We start from the raw sequence: 24316 nt of genomic DNA, 5'->3' as shown, positions 1-24316 counted from the left end.
GCATATGGACTTAGTGTGTAAATAAATATATATATTATAGTATTTATGTACTACGTATTCTATACATAATTTGGTATATGTATGTGTATAACATGGTGTATATATATATAGTATATATACTTAATGTACTAAAACTGTATACAGTATATTTATGTGTATAATATGTGTATATATAGTATATATACTATTAATAGCCTAAAACTGTAAATAGTATATTTATGTATTATATGCATGTATACTATATATTTATTTTTACATATGTATATATACATACATATATATTCTTAAATACATAAATTCATGGTGCTCATTGTGTATAACATTACTTATATGCAAACTTTCATGGATCAGCCTTTAGTATTGAATTACAAACTGGTATGCTCTGCCCCAGGGACAATAATTTTCCTTCTCTGTCACTGAGGTGCTTAGTTGCTTTATGTAGGATTGAACCTCATGAGATTTTTTGAGTTTTGGGTTTTTTGTTCATTTGTTTTGTCCAAGATAGCATGTCAGTTGTCTTGTTGAGTTCATGTTTAAGTGATCATATTAGTGAGCCTTCTTAAGAGTGGCCTCTGCAGACCTAGGAGACACAATCTCACAAAATGCTCTTTATTGCCCTGGCTCTTATGGTTTGTCTAGCCTTTCTTCCATGATATTCCCTGAGCTCTAGAAGACAGGGGTTTGTTTTGTAGAATTATCATTTGGTACTGGGTTTAGCAAGGTTGCATTTTGATTACTTGTGGTTTCCAAGCCATTCTTACACACGCTTTTAACTTTTGAACTAGCCAACTCTAATTTCAATTCTTGATATGACACTGATATCCCTAAAGCATTAGACTATCTAATCATAATTTGCTATTGTGACATGCATAGAAAATTCCCAACTACAATACTTATCCCATGTACTCTTAGACTCAGTTAGGATAAGACATTGACAGAAATAATCATCCTACTTGCTGCATTCATTTTTTACAGTGTATTTTCGCCCCCAAAGATGTATTTTTAAAAGATCTGTTAAACAACTAAACCAACAAATAAATAAATATTTACAGCATAGTTACCAAGGAGATTCATTGAAGTTAGGAAAATTTGAAATGACTGTGGCTTACTACAATGTTCTATCTCTGGTTTAGTTTTAAAGAAAAAAAAAGTCCTTTTTATTTTGTCCCCATTGTAACTCATTTACATAAATGTAACAAAATAATATTCTCATCACATTGTGCTCTTATGTCACTAGTTACATTGTATATAAATTCCCAATTCATAAACATAAAATGCCTTATTATAAGCTTTGTACCTACATGAAAACTCAAAAGAAACCTCTAATTAAACAGAAGTGATTCATAAAGTCTATCAGTTTCATCTGAACAGATACAAATATGGTATAGTGCATGCTGTTTTGCTGAGGTTAACTCTGTGCTAAAGTTTAAACCCTGGAGAGTCTCCTGTAGTGTAGATTCTTGAATATTTATTAATTAAGATTGTTGTATACTCTTCAATTTCTAATTTTTACTGTTTGGGTACCCATATTGCAGTTATTTTATTTTGACCACTTCTAATCTTCAGAATGGATCTTATATCATTTTAATAATGAAAACAAATTGAAATATCTTAGTTAACATAAATAGCACTTACAAATTCAACAAAGCTACGCAAATTGAAATTTAGTATGGCATTTTGTTCTTGGTCATGTAAGGCTTAAATGTTCGCATTTTTATCTGCAAAATGTTGCTGTACTTCACTAAGCCCATTTCTATATCAGTTTTTAAAATAATGAACAATTATAAAATACACATTTATTTTTAAATATATATTTATTATTATTATCCTTATATATATTATCCTTATAGTTCACCTAGGGATGAGTTTTTAGTATTTTTCCTATGTCATATCTAAAATTGGATAAGAATTGAGTTAATTATAAATTCTATTTTTAAATTATTTCAAATTTTGTGTATTCATAATGCTTTCAAACACTACTTTTTTCTCAAAAAACAAGGTCCTTTATTTATTTATTTATTTATAAAGATTTATTTATTCATTATATATGAGTACACTGTCACTGTCTTCAGACACACCAGAAGAGGGTATCAGATCCCATTACAGATGGTTGTGAGCCACCATGTGGTTGACCTCTGGAACAGCGGTCAGTGCTCTTAACCACTGAGCCATCTCTCCAACTTCTAACACTACTCCTAACAGTGCTATAATAACACTATTTAATACATCTAAACAAGTATAACTAAAAATAAACCTATATGATAAGAACATAAATATATAGCAATATAATAGAACTTACTGTGTCTGCTTGTTTCTTCATTCCTGTATCTCATGTAACATGTTATCATGCCATCATTTTTATAAAATTCATAGCCCCTTTGACAGGCTATAGGAGAAGCTGTAATGAGTATTATACATTCTCACTAATTCATTTAATTTTCATTTTAAAAAACATTCTGTGTTATGTTTTGTTTTACATGTACTTTATGCTCGTTGTAACTAGTAAGATTTCAATGCATACTATCAAACCTTTAAAAAATTAAGTACTGATAAAATATATTCATATAGTTTTATGCAAAAATGCTTTTAAAAATCTGCAAATGGGTCTATATTTTTTAAAAAATAAAGTTGTAAAAAAATAAATAAAAAATCATTCTATTAAGATAACGAGAAGATAGCACATGGTTATGGAAGTAACTGGGCATATTTCTCAAGAAAAGATCTACCATAGGATAATAACAGTATGTAAAATGAAATATATTATTTATTCATTTGTTTTAACATTATTTTCTTATAGAGTATAGCATAATGATATCGATTTTCTCAATGAATTTAAAATTACCATCATATCTTAATTGACAATACTGGTACTTTGCCAGACCTTTTGTAATAAACTATCTGAATCTATTGATCTGGGTAGTTCACTGTAATATATATATGTATATATATATACATATATATTATACATATATACATAATATAATATACATATATATATATATAAATCATTAAATACTTTTTTGAACTTTCCAGTGTTGTTTTTAAAGTATTTAAAGTACACAAGGTGTTCAGAGAAGTTTATGATATGAGGTTTTCCAGTCATCACTTGTGTTTATTTTGCAGAACACAGCAGTTCTTAACAGTGTTTTTAATAAGTGTTCATAGCAGAAGGTGTTATATTATCATTAAAATGAAAATCAGTTGTGTAGCTCAGAGGAAGCATAATTTGTTACTTAAAACAAAAGCTTAAAATATATACGGTTAAAAATTGCCCTCTATATAATAAATAGTACTTGCTCACATTACATTTAAGGGAAGATATCCTACTTCAGTATCACAGTGTGTTCAGGTCAGCCATTTTGTTAAAAACAGAAAAGCAGCAATTTTAACTTTTAACATTCTAAGTAAGCTCAACAAACACAAATAACATTCAAATCAAATGTTAAAGTACCAGGTTGTGGATTTAAAAAAAAATCTTCCAGTTTCTTGTTTCTTCCTTTAAACCCTCCCGCCTCCCCTCTTCTACAAATTTACCCACCCTTCCTTTCCTCTTCAGAAAAGATCAAGTTTTCAATACTGATCAAACAGGACAAAGGTTGATACAACAGAGACAAAAGTCCTCATATTGAGGATGTACAAGGCCACCCAGTAGAAGGAAAAGAATCTTAAGTGCACATCAATGCATCAGAGGAACACCCACTCTCAACATTAGGAGTCCCACAAGAACCCCAAGCTAACGGCCATAACATATGTGCACAAGACCAGGGGCTGAAGCACGCACGCCTCGTGCCTGCCATTTCTGTCTCTGTGAGCACAGGGCATTAAACACAGTTAGCTGCTTCATATAAATAAGTTTATATAGAAAATGGCTCCCACATATAAAAAAAACTTTGGACAGATACTAACATGGCATCATTACTATAACAGAATATTTACTGTGTCAATAACTTGTTGGGGCTAAATATGTGCATGTCATTGAATTATATGGCGTCCTGTAAATATATTTTAATGTTTTCGGGTAATTAAGAGCATTTTTATATATTGTCTTGTCTTTGAAGAGTATACAGTGTGTTGTTTAGGTTTGCTCCAGTTTAAACATCATTGGCATCATCACATATAAAGGTATACTGTATTGATTCTTTAACTGTGTTTTGATGAATGCTGAGTAATGTCCCTCCAGAATTGAGTCAGCAGAGACTTATTGCAAATTTTACCTTATGCTAATCATGTGATGGTGTCAAATGAATATTAGACATTATCTGCATCATTAAGTAAAAGGGAACAATGATACAATGGAACTGAAAGGGTATTTGTCAATGGCAAAAGAAGAAATAACCACAAATCGACTAAAACATACAGATGATGATAAGTGTGAATGATCTGTTTCATGTGATGTGTCTTGTGTGATATGTTTTAGTGTCAGCAATAAGAAGTTAAGAGAAATTTTTATAAGGGAGTCTATTATATTTTCAAATGAAAGCAGGTGCTTGTGAATATTTGTAATTTTTGAAATGACAAAGGATTCAAGCAGAGTATGGCAGACAGCTGAGAATAAAAAGCTTCCACACACAGGTTATAATTCCTAGAAAACTTGCTAAAGACTTTTAATATAAAAATCGTTACCATGAACACTCATTAGATCTCTCTCTCTCTCTCTCTCTCTCTCTCTCTCTCTCTCTCTCTCTCTCTCTCTCTCTCTCTCTCTTTCTCTCTCTCTCTCTCTCTCTAACTCTATCTCTGACTCTCTGTGTCTCTCTGTCTCTCTGTCTCTCTCTCTCTGACTCTGTCGCTGACTCCCTGTATCTCTCTATGTGTATTTCTCTCTCTCTCTCTCTCTCTCTCTCTCTCTCTCTCTGACTCTATCTCTGATTCTCTGTGTCTCTCTGTGTATTTCTGTGTCTCTGTCTCTGTCTCTCTCTGTCTGTCTCTGTCTCTCTCTCTCTCTCTCTCTCTCTCTCTCTCTCTCTCTCTCTCTCTCTCTCTCTCTCTCTCTCTCACAGCCAATTAGTCAATCAGCGACCTGAACAGTGTAAAGTAATACATATTCAAAATTAGGCTGAGGAAGAGACAACTTGTATATTCTAAAAGTATATGAAATTTTCCTTTAATAATGCATATCATTATTTTATTCTAAAACTGTTCACTATATCTTATAATATCACATATTGATTTAAAACCTATTCATCATCTTGTGTTTGTCTTTGTGATAAGATCACACAAAACAAGAACAGAGTGGTTTATTATTGCTCTCAGATCAGAAAAAATAAAGTAAAGATTTACTCTGTTTATCTTGTGCATAAGAAATCAGCCATGTTTCCATTCTCCTAGGGCCCAGTGCTAACATCTGTGTCTAAGTTCCCTAAAATGTCTTATTAGAATTCAAATGTATCTATTCTCTTCTCAAGAGGAGATTACACTTGAAGGTACCTGAGAATATTTTTATTTTTTTCTACTTTCTTCACTACTTTATTCCACTATATTTAATTAGTTATTAATTTACTTAACTTTTGTCTGGAAATCTTTCTTTCTTTAAATTTTCATCTTTTTCTTTCTTTTCTTTCCCTTTATTTTTTCTTGTTTTAAATTTCGTTTTAGGTTTTTTTTTTTTTTTTTTTTTTTTTTTTTTTTTTTTTTTTTTTTGATACTATCTGTATTTACATTTGAAATGTTATCTCTGTTGACCACTAGGCTCCCCTCCTCACCTGCCCTCTTCTTGTCTTCCTGAAGGTGCACCCTCTCCACCCCATTGCCTTGGCATTCCGCTACATTAGGAAAACATGCCCTCACTGGACCAAAGGCTTCTTCTCACACAGATGCCAGACACTGCTATTCTCTGCTACATATGCAATTGGAGCCATGGGGGTGCCACCGCAGGGGTTCTGCCCGAATAATGCAGCTGAATACCTTGCAGCTAAACATCAGACTGAATACAGGGACCCTGGTGAGGGTGTTGGGGTGGGGGTGGGGTGGGGAGATGGAGGAGCTGAAGCCGGTTGTGGCCTCATTGTTGATCAACCAAATCCTCCACAGCTCCCTTGGACTAGATCCCTTTACTTTTTTCATCCTCTGAGTAATTCTCCCTTCCATTATATTCTTTCCTCTGCCCTTTTGACTTTGAAATATGTAGTTCTGAAGAAGTTAGGAGGACCTTCTTGATGAAATTCATACTAAAACATGAAAAGAGGGTGACTAATGACATAATACTTATATGTGCTGTATAGAAATCATACATGACCTGTGTGATAGGCTGGCCTTTCTGATTTGAGAAATCAACAAAGGCTTTTTGGGAATAAAGAACTGAAAATGAATATTCTCTGCCATGGGCCAAAAACCAAGTGAAAATTAAGACATGCTCTAAGCTCATACATTACTTAGAGTTTGAGCCTCTCCTGGAGTTCAATTCATAGGCAGAGAATGATCAAAATGTATGAAGAAATTATATATCTGTTCTGAAACAGTCATAAACAATTTAATTGACTGCTTAGACTGGGAGGAAATAATATCATATTAAAAATAACGTTAGTACGAATTTCAATGAGTTTAAATAAATGGGGAACAGGCACTTTAAAAATATATACATGAGTTCAAGTAAGAGTTAATAGTGAACAGCCTTCTATATATTTTATGGTTCTAAAAATCAGTATAGTTCAACTCACTGATATATTCCAAGAGAGAGGATGACTTGATGGTCCTCAAAGCAAGGACCCCCATGCTGGGAGTGGCAACACCCCAAATCGCTCATGAAAAGCGCTCATGATGCAAATGGCAAGAGGATTTTTATTCCAAGCACGCTGGAGACCATAAGGTAGAAGACTATGAACCCCCAAGTGCATGATCGGGACAGCTTTTATAAGGTTCACAAGGCCCGCAAATCCCAAACCAATCATGGCAAAGCCTGCGAATCACAAACCAATCATTTTAAACTATCTAAGCCTGCACTTTCTAGGCCAATCATTGTAAATCATCTAAGCCTGTGCTCCATGGACCAATCAGTTACCTATAGTCTCGGAGGTCTGTATTTGCTCCATCTCCTGAGTGGGGGTGACAATGGCAGTCAGGAGAAGTCACTAGGGTGGGGTTTCTATGGTGCGAGCAGTTTGCAGGAGCCAAATAAGCGGTTAGTCAGCTTATCTCCTGTTAACTTACTAGGCCGGCTCAGGTATCCAAGGTCCTGTCCTAAACCCTTTCACCCAGTTTCACCCATATAGAAAGCAGCTCCAGAACGTCAATGAGTGTGGCCTTATATCTACTTACTGGCAGAGAGTAGGGTCTGGAATTTGAGATATTTAGGGGTTCTTAGGCGCAGGGGTTAAGGCTCCTTTAAAGTGAGGTAGCTTGGGGTCCTTAGAAGGGTTAGGCTATATTTTTTATCCTTTCAGTATCACAGTGAAATCCATTTTTCTAAGTTTCAATTTCTTAAAAAATAATGGGAGTGGGGATATTCAGTAGCTATGTGACTATCCTGTGTAGAAAGCAATATACACCATTAGGAGGACCATTGTATGGGCTCACTCAGAGATCTTGTCTCAACCAAAACATAGCAGTATTGATCAAATAAAAACCTCATACAGTACTAATGACCATAATTTCATTGGTCTTTGGAATAGGTTCTGATATCCACTATAATTTAATGGGTAAAACCAGTTTGTAAATTGGTTAATAATAACAATGCAAAATCAAATTTCTGTACACAGCTTTAAGTTTTACCCTAAATTATATACCTAGAAATACAGTTTTTAATATATTGTTACATAAAATAATAAAAGAAAAAATACTATTCTATTTTTTATCAAGCCTCAAATCCCCAGAAATATAACTTATAAATTAAAATAAAATATAGTGAAAACATACAAAATATTGATTATCAAATTATTTTTAATAAACATCTACATATTGTATTTTAATAGTCAGATTACTTTTTCATTCTTGACTTTCATTATAATAATATATGAAACTAACTAACATATTGAATTTAAAATAGTATTAAGCATAAATAAAGACAGATGTGAAAATGTATAACAAAAAGTTTGGTTATATATGACTATTATAATATATTTCTACTTGTTAACTTTGTAAATAAAATATAATATCAGTAGAGTAAATTAATTAACAGAGAATTGTAATCATTGGGCTGGAGTTACCTATAAATATTTATTTTTAAATATCATCTTTCTCTTGCACATTCTTAAATACATTACCATGTGAAAAATGTGTTTATTTTGTTCAAAGCAACCTGATTTCTTATTTAAATATATAGTTACAAATTGTATAACAATCCACTCTTCATTTTTTAACTTATGCTTTATCACATTTATTATACTATTAGAGCAGCATCATTCATAATACTAAATATATTCTTATATTTCTCAATTTTTGGTGTTTTGCTTAATAAATTAGTTTCTGAGTAAAATTAAGGGAAAATTATAATTTATTTGGCAAAAAGTTTATGTACATTTTAAAGATATAGAAATATTCCAATTGTCAATGAACCATAGGGCAATATGAGATAGTGGAAGTTATTTCATTTCCAAATGAAAAATCTGTGAGCATTCATTTTCATATTTTAATAGAATGTCATCTCTCAAAGTATGCTCTAGAGTTAGACCGACCCATGAAGATTTTATAGTTTCTGACAACCCAGCTTTCTTGTATATATTGGTGGAAACCTTTAAGGCAGCCAACATTATTGAAGTGTCTCAAACATGCTTGTTTCATAATTGTTAATTTTTTAGTTTTTAAACATGTCTCTATAGCCAACAGTATTATATTACTTTTTTGTTTACTTTTTAGCATTAACGTATGATTTATCATTTTGTAGAAATCAGATAATGTATAAAAAAATAACATTTACTGAACTGGACATAAAAAGTGTTTTCAGGAATTGTTATGTTTATTAAGCTTGAGCCATGTTTTATGTCGCTACTTTCTTAGAAACAGGGACACCTAGTTATTCTTTATCTCAAAGAGCAGAAGAAACAATTAAAACTCAAATGATACAAAATAAAGAACCTAATTGTAAAGTAAGAATTTAAAATATTTTGTATAAAATCTTTTGTCAACCATTCACCATAATTTCATTTACCTGTGAGAGAAAAGGCCACCAAGAAAATGTCATTTTTTTCTTACTAAAATATACAAAATGACTAGAACTTTCACTAGTGTTTGAAATTTATGCCAAAGAAAGTCCTCTGCCTTTTAAAGTATAGGAAAACAGCCTTGTGTTAAAGATATTTTTATCTTCTTCAGAATTATTTCAAGGCATTTGCACCCATTTTTTTACAGCAAGCTGCCATTCTTACATGTACTTCTTAGAGCATATGGCGGTCCTGCTGTGAGCAGAATGAAGCCCCACAGTTAGTCTACACTCCCCAGAAGAACAGAGAAACATGGTGCTGAGTGTAGGACATGTTGCCTCCTGTATCCTGCCCTACACCACTCCATCATTCAAATTCTGAATCATGAGCCATTGCTCCTTCATGCAGATGCTTGGATTGCCCCAAAATTATCTGTAAATTGGCATTTCTTCATAATATAAATAGAGCTTTGGAGAAACAGGAGTATTCAGAATTACTTTACTCTGTTTCTTAGTATTTTTTTTTAGATGTCCTTGTTGAACAAGCTTACAATAATACAAGCAAAAGTTTTAGCAGCTTTCCTGAACTTTCCCACTAGGAAGAATTGGAGCTAAGGGTTCTTTCCCCAAAAGATAATAGGTAATTGCTACATTTTTATCTACAGGTTGACCTTTTCATTTGTAATATATCTTTAAAACAAATTTTATACAAATGAATAACTTTTCATGAGACTGTGGTTTGTATTATAAGAAAAGAGCTGATATATTAGTTTGGGGGGGTCTTATATTATTTACAGATGCCAAGATATATTGTTATATAATGTAGTTAAAAAGCTGGCACTGTTGGTTATTTAAATTATTATAGTGTACATTAATATTATCATAATCCACAGTGTTGTCTGACTATGCAGAATGTTGTTATCCTGTATTTAGATGGAAGCATTGAGCTTTTAAACTCAGTAAATGCTTTCAACAATCTACTGAGCATCTTTCATCTTCACTTCTATATAAAGGGGATGGATTATTTTATGTGTACTTTTGTATGTTTGATTACAATAAAACAGAAGCAACTTCTATAACCTTTATAAAAAGAAAATGGATTCTAGTGGTATAAGACTTTTTTAAAATAAAGATAAATGTGAATATCTTAAGAAATAAAAGATTAGTACAGAGCCTTTAAGATAAAACATAAAATTAAACTGATTATTGCTAAAAAGTATTATAAGAAAGACTATTTAGTGAAACATTTGTATTGCTATCATATATAAGTTATATCAAAGTAGTTTGTAACATAGATTCATCTCTAGCATTTGCTAGTTTATTTTTATAAGTTTTAACCTATTACAATTCTCTCACTTCAATATTACAAAATTATTTTTTTTATCTGCTCTATCTTTGTGAAGTCTCCATGCTTTTTGAAAATAAGATTGCTTAAAAGAGGCTGCTGTGTAGTCAATACCTCCAAAACATTTCCTAACAACCTAGTTATCCACTGTCTTAATAAGGGTTTATATTGCTGCAAAAAGATACCATGACCATAGCAACTCTTTGAGGGAAGAACATTCAATTGGGGCTGGTGTACAGTTTAATAAGTTCAGGTCTTTATCATTATGGAAGAAAGCATGGATTCACCAGCTTTCTGATCTCAATAAATTCTCTCACTGTCAAATCTTGGCTGTCTAGACATATCATCTGTAGGGTAGACAGGCCTCAAACTCAAAATTCTACCTGCTGTTGCTTTCTAAGCCCAGGGAGTAAAGGCAGTCATCACCACATTTGACCTTATGATTTTCTTGCATTTCACAAGTTAGAACCTTAGTTTTGTGGGATCTTGCTCTGATGTAACCACGTACTCTACCCCATTCAACATAAGGATTTCCTGTATTCTGTTTAATGCTTCAGCACTTGATTTATCTGATGCCCTGATTCTTCTTAAATTCTACATTTTATAACGTTTTTGATTATTTTCTCATTTTCACATAAATTGTGCATAAAGATGGCCACTAATACCCATAAGGCACAGTCTATACTAGACTGTGTTGAAACCTCTTCTGCAAACCAAATGAATCCAGAACTCTTCAATTTAGCCTCAGTCAGATAATTTGGAAAAGGGCAGAAAGGGGCACGTTATTCACCAAAATATCACAAGAACAGCCTCTAGACCACATGCTAACATTCTCCTCCTCTGAAAACTTTTGAGCCAACCAGGCCCACAAAGTTCAAATCATGCCCAGTACCACTGCTTCCCATGATCCTACCTGTACAGACTATTAAAATAGACTCGAAGTATTCACAAGTCTCCTTACATAAACCCAGAAGTCCTCATTCCTTCAAAAACAACAACAAATGGTCTGGCTTATCAGAGGACTATGCAAGTGCCTCATATCAACTTCTTTCATAGATAGGGTTTCTATTTCTGTGAAGAGACACCATAGCCAAGTCAACTCTTATATAAGAAAACATTTAATTGGGGCTGCCTTACAATTTCAGAAGTTTAGATCATTATCATCACAGCAGGAAACATGGAGGTGTGGAGACTGGCATGGTGCTAGAGAAGGAACGGAGAGTCTACATCTGGATCTGAAAGCAGCAGAAAGATACTGTGAGTCAGTAGGCAATGCTTGAACTTCTCAGAGTTCAAAGCCCACCACCCACTGACTCACTTTTTTCAAAAAGCCAAATCTATTTCAACAAGGCCACATTTCCAAATAGTGCCATTTCCTATTAACCTATGGGGATCAATTTTATTCAAACCACTATATTTAACAATAACAGGATAATAAGAAATAGTCATGAATTCCATCCAGCATATATTCTTTGAAATATACTTGTCATCATGCATATGTTGTTTAGAACGGTCCATTATCTATCTACCTATCAATCTATCTATCTATCTATCTATCTATCTATCTATCTATCTATCTATCTATCTATCTATCTTTCTATCATCTATCTATCTATCTATCTATCTATCTATCTATCTATCTATTTATCTATCTATCTGGAATCTTTCTAATTGACCATGGTTTGCTCATCCAGGTTTATTCAAAGCAAAAGAACATTATGGTAGTCTTAAAAGAAAGGTAAAGTAAATTGAAGAAATAATAAGTGGCTATTTCTAAATATATTAATGTAAAGGTTTCTCAGCTGTTTATATGAGTGCTGTCACTGAGAATAAATAAACAGAAAACAGGCAGTGGTGATCTCTTGCAGTAAATATTAAAAAATTAAAAATGTTTTTTTTTTCTTTATGGGCTCTGAGGTATCACTCCTCAATTTGGATATGGTGGCTCCATCGCTTGGCTTAAACCACCCAGTCTGAGCCACCCCCATGGCCTAACTTTGTCCGAGCCACTCTCTCCCTTGGCAGTTTTTCACCACTGTTCTCTGCCTTTGTCCTGAGGGCTCCTTTACCCTAAAACTCAACACAATCACAACTCTACAGCCCAATTGCGTTTTATACAGGTTTATATATTCAACTCGCAATCCACAAACCCTCTACACAACAAGATTACACCAAATAGACAAAGATACAAACTTCCCTTTTATATGAGATATTAGACCTATAAAATCTTTGAGTTCATATTGCTATGACCTCCACCCTCTCCTGACCTCTCAGACCACTCCTCTCTCCACCTCCCTTGCCCCACCCAGTCACTGGCTTTCCTTTATTTTATGAATTAAAATGGGAAGGTTCAGATAAAGTCACTTCTTAATTACAAGACTAGGCAGCTCTTCTTGGGGAAGTGGAATTAACATTAAAATACAAACAGCTTCATGACAATCTCCAGTGATTCTTATCCAATGGAAGAAGAGTATGCATCTTGGCCAGAGTGCTATATTTTGAGCTGACTTCAAAAACAAGGGACCTTCAGTTTACCACTTTAGCCAATTTGAACCAATGGCTAGTTACTTAACCCAAAGAAATGAAACCCCTGACCTTGTTATTCTCCCTTCTCCCATTATCCTATCATCTATTTGAGACATTATGGGATTCTTTTGGTGGAGTACAAATTTTTAATACACTAAGTATTTTTAAGAATCTCCTGTGGATATTGCTAAGCTATGGATTTTCATTTTCACAGCTATATAGACTTGAGAGGCTGCTTTGTGTTTTAGGCAGTGATATAACTAGTTTATCCAGGTTATAGCCAGCTCAGACTGATCTTAGCAGAGATCAAGGACAAAAAAATTCAGAGAACCAGTGAGGACAGGATTGTAAATAGAAAACTGATGTGATTTAAGTAGAGCTTTGATCCTTGAGTATACATGCAAAGAGCTGAATAACTTTGTATAACCGAAACCATCAAAGCATGTCTATATTTGCTTTGCTTTAAACAGAATTCAGCTTTTTGTTACAAAATGTTCAAGTGAAGAATTAGTGTGTAACACAAGGAGCAAGATCTCAGGAATTAAGCAAGGGTTTTGCAAATTATCTTAATGTATTTTATTCTTTACTACCCTGCTGAATATTGAATTTGTACAATAGACTGCACTGTCTAATGCTTGCAGAGAGCCTGAATATAGTTATTGTTCTTCAAACAACTGTTGCTTTTTTATATTTATAGGCATGAGAGTGGACATACAAACTATTTAAATAGTGCACCTTGAGTACAAAACGATAACATTACCAATTGCATGTTAAAACTAAAATTTTACATTTGAAACTGTAAAATGCCAGTGAAATTTACTAACAGAGAACAGCAATCATAAATAAAATAATCAGTAAATCACTGGTGTTCCAAAGAGAATTTAAAACATACCAAGTAAAATAATATTAAACCTGAAACTAAAGTAACTAATAGTTACTTTATCTCAAGCTCCTCGAAAATAATTAAATTGAAATAAAAAGGTTGAAACATTTCTAATGTGTGAAAACTATCAGTCAGCCTCTAGCAATAGTAATTTCTTATATAATAACTTTATTATACCAACTACAAGGATAATGAAGAGAATAAGAAGTCTCACATGTTACATAGAATCCTGACATTTTACAGAACACCTTAGCTGTAAGACCTGCTGTGTTATACGTTGAGTATGCTTCTGTTGTTATATAAGCAAGTGTTAGGGATTCCTGAATTTGCTCCCTTTTTAGGAAGAAAGGACATTCACTGAAAAATGTAAGAATACTTTCCTAGAATTAATCATGTGAATTTTCAGGCAGTTATTAAACTGAATAATGTCTCCTAAACAAAAGTAATACATTCAATTCTGCTTACAGGACCCATAAAATTAAACCAAATATAGCTTATCTCTATGAAGGAGAATACAATACTTCCTTAGAGTGCTCAACATTGTTTTCAGTTCTGAAAATGAGACTCTTCTATACACTAGTTATTCTGAAGTAGATAAAAGTTTAGAGTTCCAATCTTGTTTTATAATGGAGTTTGTAGCTTTGGGGTCTTAAAGACCTTCCATGAATATCGCTGATATCAGGCTGAGTAGCTGTTCTTCCTTTATGTGTACATCTCCACACATTCCCATTGAACTGATTCTTTGTTAATGATTTGGGAAGGCTTCTAACTAGGCTTAGAAGTGAAATTTGTACTACAAGTCTAAAAGTAGGTGATGAATTATATACGAAGTAATTTTAGTTTAAAAGGAATAATTTAAAATCATTAAGACTGTGATACAGTACAAATAGAATTTTCTTGAGAATGAAAAATTAAAATGTCTGTCTGTAATAGGAATTAACATTCCACATGTAAGCCTTAAGCTTGCATAGCAGAAAAACAAAGATTTTCCAATCTAAGGATCATACTGACATGTCTGGACCATAACATACAACTATAATGGGTTTTGGCAAAGCACATAAGATTTTTAAATAAGTATGAGATAAGTATATGTCTTATAAAATTTAGTTGTTTGTATAATTTTACATTTGAAAACACACTGATTAGATTTTGTGCCTTTCTACCATGTATGACCCAAAAATATTCTCTATACTTATGAACATGTTTAGTTGTACCTTCACATTTCATTCTAATGACGCTCCTTATTCTGTGTATACGAAGCTCTATTTAGTTTATTTTTATTTTCAGCACATTTTGAAATGGAGTGCTTTGTAACAATTCGTGTATGACTCTGTAGATACTAATAAATTTTTCTTAGACTTTTCTTACATATTCTAGAAACTGTTAAATTACTACTTACTCCATGATAATAGTGTATATACAAAAAAAAAACTATGAAGAAAATATCATTACTTTTTTTTCATTTTTTTCTATTGGTTATTTTATTTATTTATATTTCAAACATTATCCTTTTTCCAAGTTTCCCCTCGACAAACCAACTATCCCCTCCCCCTTTCCACTTTCTTTCTGAGCGTCCTCACCCACCCACGCACACACTCCTGCCTCAGAAAGCTAGCATTCCCCTACCTTGGGTCATCAGCCTCCACAGGACTAAGGGCTGCTCCTCTCATTAATGCCAGATAAGGACATCCTCTGCTACGTAAGTTGCTGGAGTCATGGCTCCTCTAATATGTACTGTTTGGTTTGTGGGTTTAGTCCCCGAAAGCTTTGTGGGGTGTCTGGTTGGTTGACATTATTGTTTTACCTATGGGGTGGCAAACCCCTTCAGCTCCTTCAGTTCTTGCCCTTACTTCTTCACTGATGTCCCCACGTTCAGTCTGGTGGTTGGCTGTGAGCATCTACTTCTGTATTGATCAGGCTCTGACAGAGCCTCTCAGGAAAAAACTATAGCAGGCTCCTGTCAACAAGTACTTCTTGGCATGAGCAATTGTATCTGGGTTTGGTGTCTTCAGATAGGATGGCCTTTCCCTTTTTCTCTGCTACACTCTTTGTCCCTTCATTTCTTTTTTACAGAAGGAATTCGGGATTGTCTTGAAATGATTGGGAGGCCCCATCCCTCAACCAGGGTCTGTAACTATCCACAAGATATGCTTTCTACAGGTTCCCTCTCCCCTTTGTTGGGTATTTCTGCTATTGTTCTCCCTGTTGGGTCCTGGGAACCTCTTGGGTCCCAGGAGTCTGGAACTTTATAGTGGAGACCCCCAGTTCCCCCTTCTTGACTGCTGCACAACTCCTTTCAAATTCCTAACTCTGTATTTTCCCCCATCTCTTCATGAATCTGTACCCCACGCATCCACCTTTTCTCTCCCACTTCTCTCTCTCCCAGATCTCTCTGTGCCTCTACTTCCGGAGATTTTCTTTTATATTAGTTTTCATATTACTACCCTCATACTAACCTGTGAATGATAGGGAAATGGTGAGATATCGTTCCCTGTACCCTGAAAACCTCACGTTAGCTCTTTTTTTCTGAGGCATATATTGATGACATAATCACTTAGAGGTCCTCATAGAGAATATGTTCCCAAAGCTTTCTTCATTCGGTCAATAGTAGATCTAGAGCAACAATTTAAACTTTTATATTTATCGATCTGAATTCAGGGAGCTACTGCAACTTACCAAATGCTGTTCTCTTATTTGACCTGATATTTTAAATTCCCCAGAAAAATGTTAATTGCTAGGATGAAATGAAGACACTGATAACATGAGATTTGCCATATGACTTTGGTCTGGATTCTCTTTCCAAACAGGTAACACTAGACAGAGGAATTTCTTAAGATGCAATGGAAACATAAAACAATGAACTGCACATTTACACGATTTGAATGCAGGTTTCTAATTGTCCAGTGAGAGATGCTTCACAAATATTGAAAACACACTACCCTTTAATGGAACAAAATGTCTTCAGATTTTAATTTCGTTTTATTTTTTTTATGGAAGGCAATTATTAAAGACATTTAGGTAAAGGATTATTGGATCTACAAAGAAAAGCCCACAATTTTGTGTGATGAGAAGACAATAGATTTAAAAATAATTTTTGTAGGAAGTTGCAGAATACATGTTTACTTTCGCCGTAATATGTGGGAAGTCAGCAGCTGCTGTTTGTGTATTTAGACCTGCACACTTTACATTGTACAAAAGATTTTAATTAAACTTGCATTCATACAGTATGTTTTGTTCAAAACTAAACCCATAATTATCCCTATTTCAATTCTGTGCCCATCTCCTTACAACATTTCTCTCCAAACTTGTGACTTTATTTAATACCTTGCATATTAATATACTGCAAATTTTAAGTTATACCATGTCATCAAAATCAAATATTTAAGTTATGAATGTTTTAATTATTAAAAAGTAAACATAGATTTTTTCTTTATATTTCATCGGTCGAATAAAAAAAGTTTAAAATTAATTTAAGATGAAAACTTGCAACTACATAACTATATACCATATCTTAAAGTACAATACTAAAATGTTCTTATAATTCATATAAAATTAAGTGATAAAATAAAAATGTACCAATAATCAGTAAAATACACATTATTTATACATAATTTGATTTCTTTGAAAAAGTAAATGTAACAAATATTTTATTAACTAAGACAGATTTATTCTGTAGCACAGTGACTGATGATTCAGATCTTGAAATAATAAATAGTTTAAATGGAGATTTGCAATAAATAGTGTTCTTTTACATCAGCATTTAACATCACTAACATTTGGGTGATTTCTGATAATCTTGATTATATTATGTAATATTCTTCTTTAATCCTCTAAATATGAAAAATTAAATTATTTCTAATAAAAGTATTTATTTCACCAATACTGTTTTCATTTCTCCATCTTGAGGTCTTTATAATATAAACCCTACTGCTTGACCAAGTGTACATACCAAAAATAATAGGTTTGCATATTAAATAGGTTCATTTATTTATCTGTCTTTGTAGCAGACAGATAGCGCAGAGATTTCAAATAAGAAACTTAAAGCTGGGAGATGTCTTTTGACGTGATAGCACATAATTTCCATGATAGAGGCACCACTTAAACACGAACTCCTCATATTTACACGTCATGGTCATTTTTACCAATGAAGATGCTGCCAAGGTTGTCCCCATTATTGAGTTTCCCTGGTCCTGCTTCTCATGACCAATCAGTTTTGATTTGCAATGATGTTCTAACAGACACACATACACATACACACACAGAGATACACACACACACACACACACACACACACACACAAACACATACCTTAATATAGCTGATTGTAAACAAGCTCTTATTTGTATTAAATATATATATATTATTTCTTTTTGTAGTTTTTTTTTAAAAATTTACTTTTATTGGATATTTTCTTCATTCCCATTTCATATTATTTCATATTATAACAACTCAAATAAGACTTTTCAACTGATGAACACGAAACTTAAATAATATCTCCATGCATTATTAAGTCAAACCACCTAAAATTTTCACCTATGAAGGTGACATTTGCATGAATATGTCAGTCATAAATCTGAATAAAGGACTAACAGGTGACTCATGACTGGAATCCCAATATTGTGTCATGGATGTAGAGAATACAACTTTATAACAAACCTAAGGTACACCATGATGCTGTCCATATTAGTAGAATTATGATTATCACAAATCGCTCTTTAAGATGTACTTTTTAAATAATATGTAAATTAATGCTTTTATGGACAGTTAGTTAACAGAGCTTCTAACAACCCAAACTGAAGACTGTGGCTTGATCCCTGGATTCTTTGTAATGGAAAGAAATGAGCAAAGCAAGTACTGAATGTTGTCTACTGACCTCCACACTGATACTACAGCATGTGTACACACACACACACACACACACACACACACACACACACACACACACACATAGATGTGTGCACACACATAGGTATACATACTTACACTCAGGTATGTGTATACACATACACACACACATAAGGCTATGTACAGACATATACATATAAAACACTCAAAATATAAATGTGAAAACAAAATAAAAGAGATAAAACCTCTTCATGCAAATAACTTTCAAATAATTTTAGCATATTTCTAGGTTTTAAAATACCTCCTTTAATCTACCAATTTAATGTACATATTTCTGTATTCATATACAGTTTTAACTATTTTTGTAGGGATAATGGGATAGCATCACAATGAGAAAATACATCCCTTATGAGCAGCATTGACCAAAAAGCTTAAAGTCATCAAACAATGAGGAGATATCAACCACCAGTAATTTATTTTCATGCATTTGGAGCAACTTGTTTGGACACCAGTTATACTAAAAAGATCAAAGATAATATCTGAAAGTTATTGGCATAAATAGTACAATATAATTATTCCAATTATATTATTTTCCTAATATGCAATGTTCTTGATAATTCAATTAAAAAATTTTAAAAGATCATGATGCTATTTCCATTCTTTTAAATGCTTCCAGTACCATTTGCTTACAAGTAAAATTTAACCTACAAAATTTAACAAAATCAAGTTGCTAATGATGGATAGTCAAGGTTACACATTGACTCTGAAATTCAGACATTTCTAAAGAAATTCATACATGTGTATCAGTTGTCTCCCTTTATAATATTTGGAGTTCTACGATGTTTAATATTTTATTACCAGGTGATTTTAGTGCTTTTTTATTTCTTATGTTCCTCTGAGTGCCATCAGCCAGATGTAAGGGAGGAGATTCTTTAACTTGCATAATTCCATGCTAACCGAATTTGTTAACTTGAATTTCATTTTCAAAACTGTATTTCCTGACACATGTTTTTGTTTGTTTTCTTAACTAGTGAAAAAGGCCATAGATTTTAAATCTAGAGGATTTAAGTTGTTTCCAGGGAAAGACAACAGCAACAAGTTTTCTCTCTGTGAGTGCACTCCTTTTTTGTTACTTTCTCTAGTGCAAGAGTGAAGTCTGTTGTGTCTGTGGTGTCTGTCTGTGTTTTATCTAAGTGTCTGTGTATTTAATAACTGCATTAATATTTATATAACATGCATGATGAGGATTAAATATTTTGGGATTTAAATGTATATTAGTTTAATGGTAATTCCACCAAACTCATAATTTACTTTTGCTCAAATTTATTGCTATGTGAAAAATACTTTAATCTCATGTGGTGGTAATAATATAACTATTTGGTGTATAAGGACAAAATGCAGATGATTCTCAATGTTGTAGTTTTCTTTTAGCAACACTTGTCTAAATATGGCTCAATTATCACAGATACAACTTAAGTAACATTCTAGCGGGGACTTTCTCTCATAAAAGATTGATTAACTTGGGATAATTTGTTCAAATAAAAAAAGTCCATAATATTTTCCAAACGAAGTTTAAAATTATTTCTGAAATTGGAAATATTATTAAAGCCTAAAGTAATTAATTTTTGACACAGCTTAGCTTATATTCTAGTGACTTCTATTGCAACATGGAACACAGATAAAAAGTCTATGCTACCATAAATATAGAAGGAATAGTTTTGGAAAGAGCTGTGCCTGTGTTTCACAGAATAGAAGACCAGCATTGTTTAAATTCCCAATCTCATTTATATATATATATATATATATATATATATATATATATATATATATGAAGTTGAAGAAATGCCACACTATACAAATATCTGAATTCTAGAAGACAATAAAAGCTGATACTAGCTAATGTTAAAATGTATAATATTATTACATATTCTTGAACAAGTTCATATCCAAAATCTAACTAAACTACTTTGTAACTAATCATTTATCTAAGCTCATTTATTACTAATTTACAAAAAACGTTTACCTGTATTCTTACTTGTAAATATAAAAAGTGAATTGCCACTTCGATTATTATCTCAACTATAGAAAACTATTCTATATCTTTTAAGTTCTCAATATGTGTTATTAGAAAAATTTAAAGGTAATATTTGCATTTTGTTACTATGTGTTAGAGTACAATACTGATGTCCTCTGACTTTTGAAGCTGCATTATAGATATTTTCAAAGTACTTAGCTTTCAGATATGGTTTCTTTCTACATTTAGCATTAACGAATATTTTCTATACTGTTAGCCAATATTTCCAAAACAATTCTACTATATATGAATATATGATATACATAACTCTTTATTCTAGTTGAGAAGAACATAAATCTGGCCCATAAAGGGAAAAATACATGAGTACAATAGGTTGCCAAGAATATTATTAAGTTTATTAATTCCAGCATGTCAGATTTGATCATAGCTTTGAGACAAGAAAATTATATGTTATCAGAACTAACTATGATATGAACTACCACTTTTATTTTAAACTCCGGCTCTCTGTATAATTCGTTTGGAAATAAGTAAACTAATAAACCCCTTAGTCACTCATTATTTTCTCATTTTGTCCATGAAAATGTCACTTCCCACACTCCATACTTTAAGCTTTCAATTGTTCTGGATGATTCAGTTAATGTGCAGATTATACCTGATCTATGGTCTAAGTTGCTAGTTATAACATGCTAGTCAAACAGATATTGTATTTTGTAGTGGGAGATAGAGTAAACCATAAAAGAAAATACCAATGTTTCAGTTGTATGAAAAAATACCTATCAGTTATTTAGTTTCAAAATAATTAAGTAAAAAAATGCCAATATGAAGGAAAAAATGTGAATAATTTTGATCATAAATTTAAACCAAGTTGCTGACTCCTGCAGCCCATATAAAATATTCTGTTTAATATGGTTTAATACCTAGGTAGATAAAGACAAGTTACATGTTTTATTTTGATGGATGCAAAATAGTAGCCCAATATTACTAAATTTTATTTACTAAAACATATTTATCCAGCACTGAAAATTTTGTTTCAAAACTGTATTATCTCATTTTTATTTTAACAAAGCATATCATTTTAATTTTAATCATATTCGCCTACTTTCAAGTAAGTATTTATGTATATCAAGTTCTCCACATTTCTTATTATGTGTTTAATACAATTCAAAATATGAATTCAATTATACTATTATTAGATATCCACTTTTAACTAAAATAAAAGTTGAAATTCTATTTCTCTGGCTAAAATGATTCAGTTTTCTGAACTTTCTGAACATAAGTATGGCTGGAAAAGATTAGAAGATTGTCAAGACCTGCCTTGTTGGCATATTTATCTTTCACGAATTAGCTGTTGATGAAGTTCCAGTGTTTTGTGTGTCAGAGTACATCACTAAATCTAACTGAAGGCTTAGCCTCCTTTAATATTTTAAGTTGTAAAATTGTCCGATCCACCTTTTTACTCATTAAGTTTTGTCAGTCTGAGCACAAATCACGCAGAATTTCTTTTTAAAAGTAAAATATTGTAAAAATATTGCTAAAAACTATTATCAATTTGAACTGCTCAACTTGGTGACTTGTGAATTTAGTAAGACTCTCTGGAATATAACATGGAATTATAGTGAGACTCTGTGCATTCCAACTGATCATGCTTGTTTCCTATATCAATTGCATACTTTCTTTCATAACCATGTACTCTACAGTTCCTTTGCTATGCTCAACTAGAATAAAATAATAAAGAAATAAAGAAAACATAACCTTAATCCTCAAGGACACACTACTTTCATTAGGAAACTAAGTGAAATAATAACCAATTGTTTAGAAGATATTAAGTGAATTTGTACAAAATAATGCAATGCTGTTGATAATTTAGTATTGAATATTAGAACAATATCCAAAGTAGTATATATTTAAAGTTTGAGCAAATCAAACATAAAATTTAAGTAATAATGTAATAAGAAGGAAGTGGTCATATGGAGGTTCATTTAAATCAGAATCAACTGATTTATATTTGAAACAAGAAACCCACTTCAATAGCAAAATCTCTTTGATGTACAAAGATTTTAAAATTAGAATGTATACCAAAATCAAGAATGTATGGACATCTGAGGTACATTTTAAACTTACATAAAATAAAAATATTTTTTTCTTTATAAAATAAATAATTCAGTTTTAAGATCATTCTTCCCTTCATTCTTCCTTTTTTTTTTGTCCAAGAAGTGGTTCTCAATGCTTTCAGAATGTGAATGAAAAAAAAATAGATTTAAACAGCTGAACAGAAAAGTCTATCCTGCTACTGATGCTCTCCTCAAGACTCAACATTCTATTTAAGAACATGCATATGCATCTCATCTGCAAGTTACTATGGAGACTGCATGTGATGAGAGGAATAGAGATGGCAATCACGCAAAAGCATTAAGCATTGAAGGCAGGCAACTGAATGCTCATGACAGTTGAATGTCTTGTTGCATACTGAAATTTCTATATGGTAGCAGAAATAGGATAGCATAAAAAATAATGTCAATTACAATTATATGAACTGAAACCAATTAGTCAAGCATGTCAAAAATAGAGCATGTCCTTATTTTGAAATAAAATGTGAGATTATCTAGATTATAGAAATATATATATATATACATACATATGTACATATATATATAATATATACGGTATCTGTCATCAAAGCTTTAGACTTGCACTAATTAGTAATATAGCACTGAACAAATGTTTTAATCTCCCCATGCAATCTGCTCATCTGCAGGACCTTTATCTTAATAATAGTTAACTGGAAGATTATTGGGAGGATCAAAGTAATTATATAAAGTATCTAGAATGATTCCTGACACATCGCAAAATATAAATAAATAAATAACATAAATGATTTAATATTTATATAAAAGATTACATGATCTCTCTTTGAGAAAATAATAGGATAGTTAAAAATGATAATTTAAATGTATATCTTATGTGTACTCACGAGGCACTAACAGAATATGACTTGCTATGCATTATACTGTAGCTGGTGCTTTGTACTGCCTTGTATATCAAGAGTTAAGCCATGGCTCTTACCATCCTTTACAGAGTTTACAAAGTGACTGTTCAGTAACAGTCTATAGACAAGCCTTTCAAGAATCAGAAATATACAACCACCATGAAAATATCATTCAATGAGAATAGCACATAAGGATGTGTTGACAGTCTACTAGAGAATATGTATTTAAAAGTTGATCTCACTTAATTTTTACCAATATGAAACTATAACTAAATTATTAGGCTTTTTAAGTCATATAAACTTACATAAATAGAGTATAAAATACTATTTTTAGCTGACAAATGTTTTCAAATTACATAAATATTATCAATATAAATGTTCAAAGTTCTGCGAGATAAAGGTTGAGAGTAGAAAGATAAAAATGAGCAATTATATTTTCAAAGAAGAGGAGCCAGAAATATGTAATGAACTATTACAACACTTTAAAAACTAAAAACGAGCTGTGTGGAAACATGAATGAAATTCATACTCATCCATGTAGCTATGATATACTGAAATATTTGAACAGCACATGTATCTTGGTGACTAGTAAGAAATAAAATTGACTATACGATCTAAAGTCT

The 24316-nt window shown here is 32.2% G+C and overlaps 1 protein-coding gene across 3 annotated transcripts in view; it reads left to right on the top strand.

The window, feature by feature from the left end:
• The window catches only part of CSMD3 (CUB and Sushi multiple domains 3), a gene marked incomplete at both ends in the record, with an annotated part of 1162760 nt that overhangs the window by 443639 nt on the left and 694805 nt on the right, over positions 1–24316 (top strand). For 2 of the 3 annotated variants that reach the window (XM_080909302.1, XM_080909301.1), the window contains one exon: positions 19704–19781. The exons of the other annotated variant lie outside the window; for it this stretch is intronic. In XM_080909302.1, coding sequence (XP_080765428.1) covers positions 19704–19781 — 78 coding nt within the window. The remainder of the gene's footprint in view (positions 1–19703; positions 19782–24316) is intronic. 3 annotated transcript variants of the gene reach the window in all.

Source organism: Micromys minutus, assembly GCF_963924665.1.
Source record: "Micromys minutus genome assembly, chromosome: 33".
In the NCBI taxonomy this organism is placed as follows: Eukaryota; Metazoa; Chordata; class Mammalia; order Rodentia; family Muridae; genus Micromys; species Micromys minutus.
The sequence above is the reverse complement of the archived record's forward strand: the minus strand, read 5'-3'. Positions and strand labels throughout refer to the sequence as shown.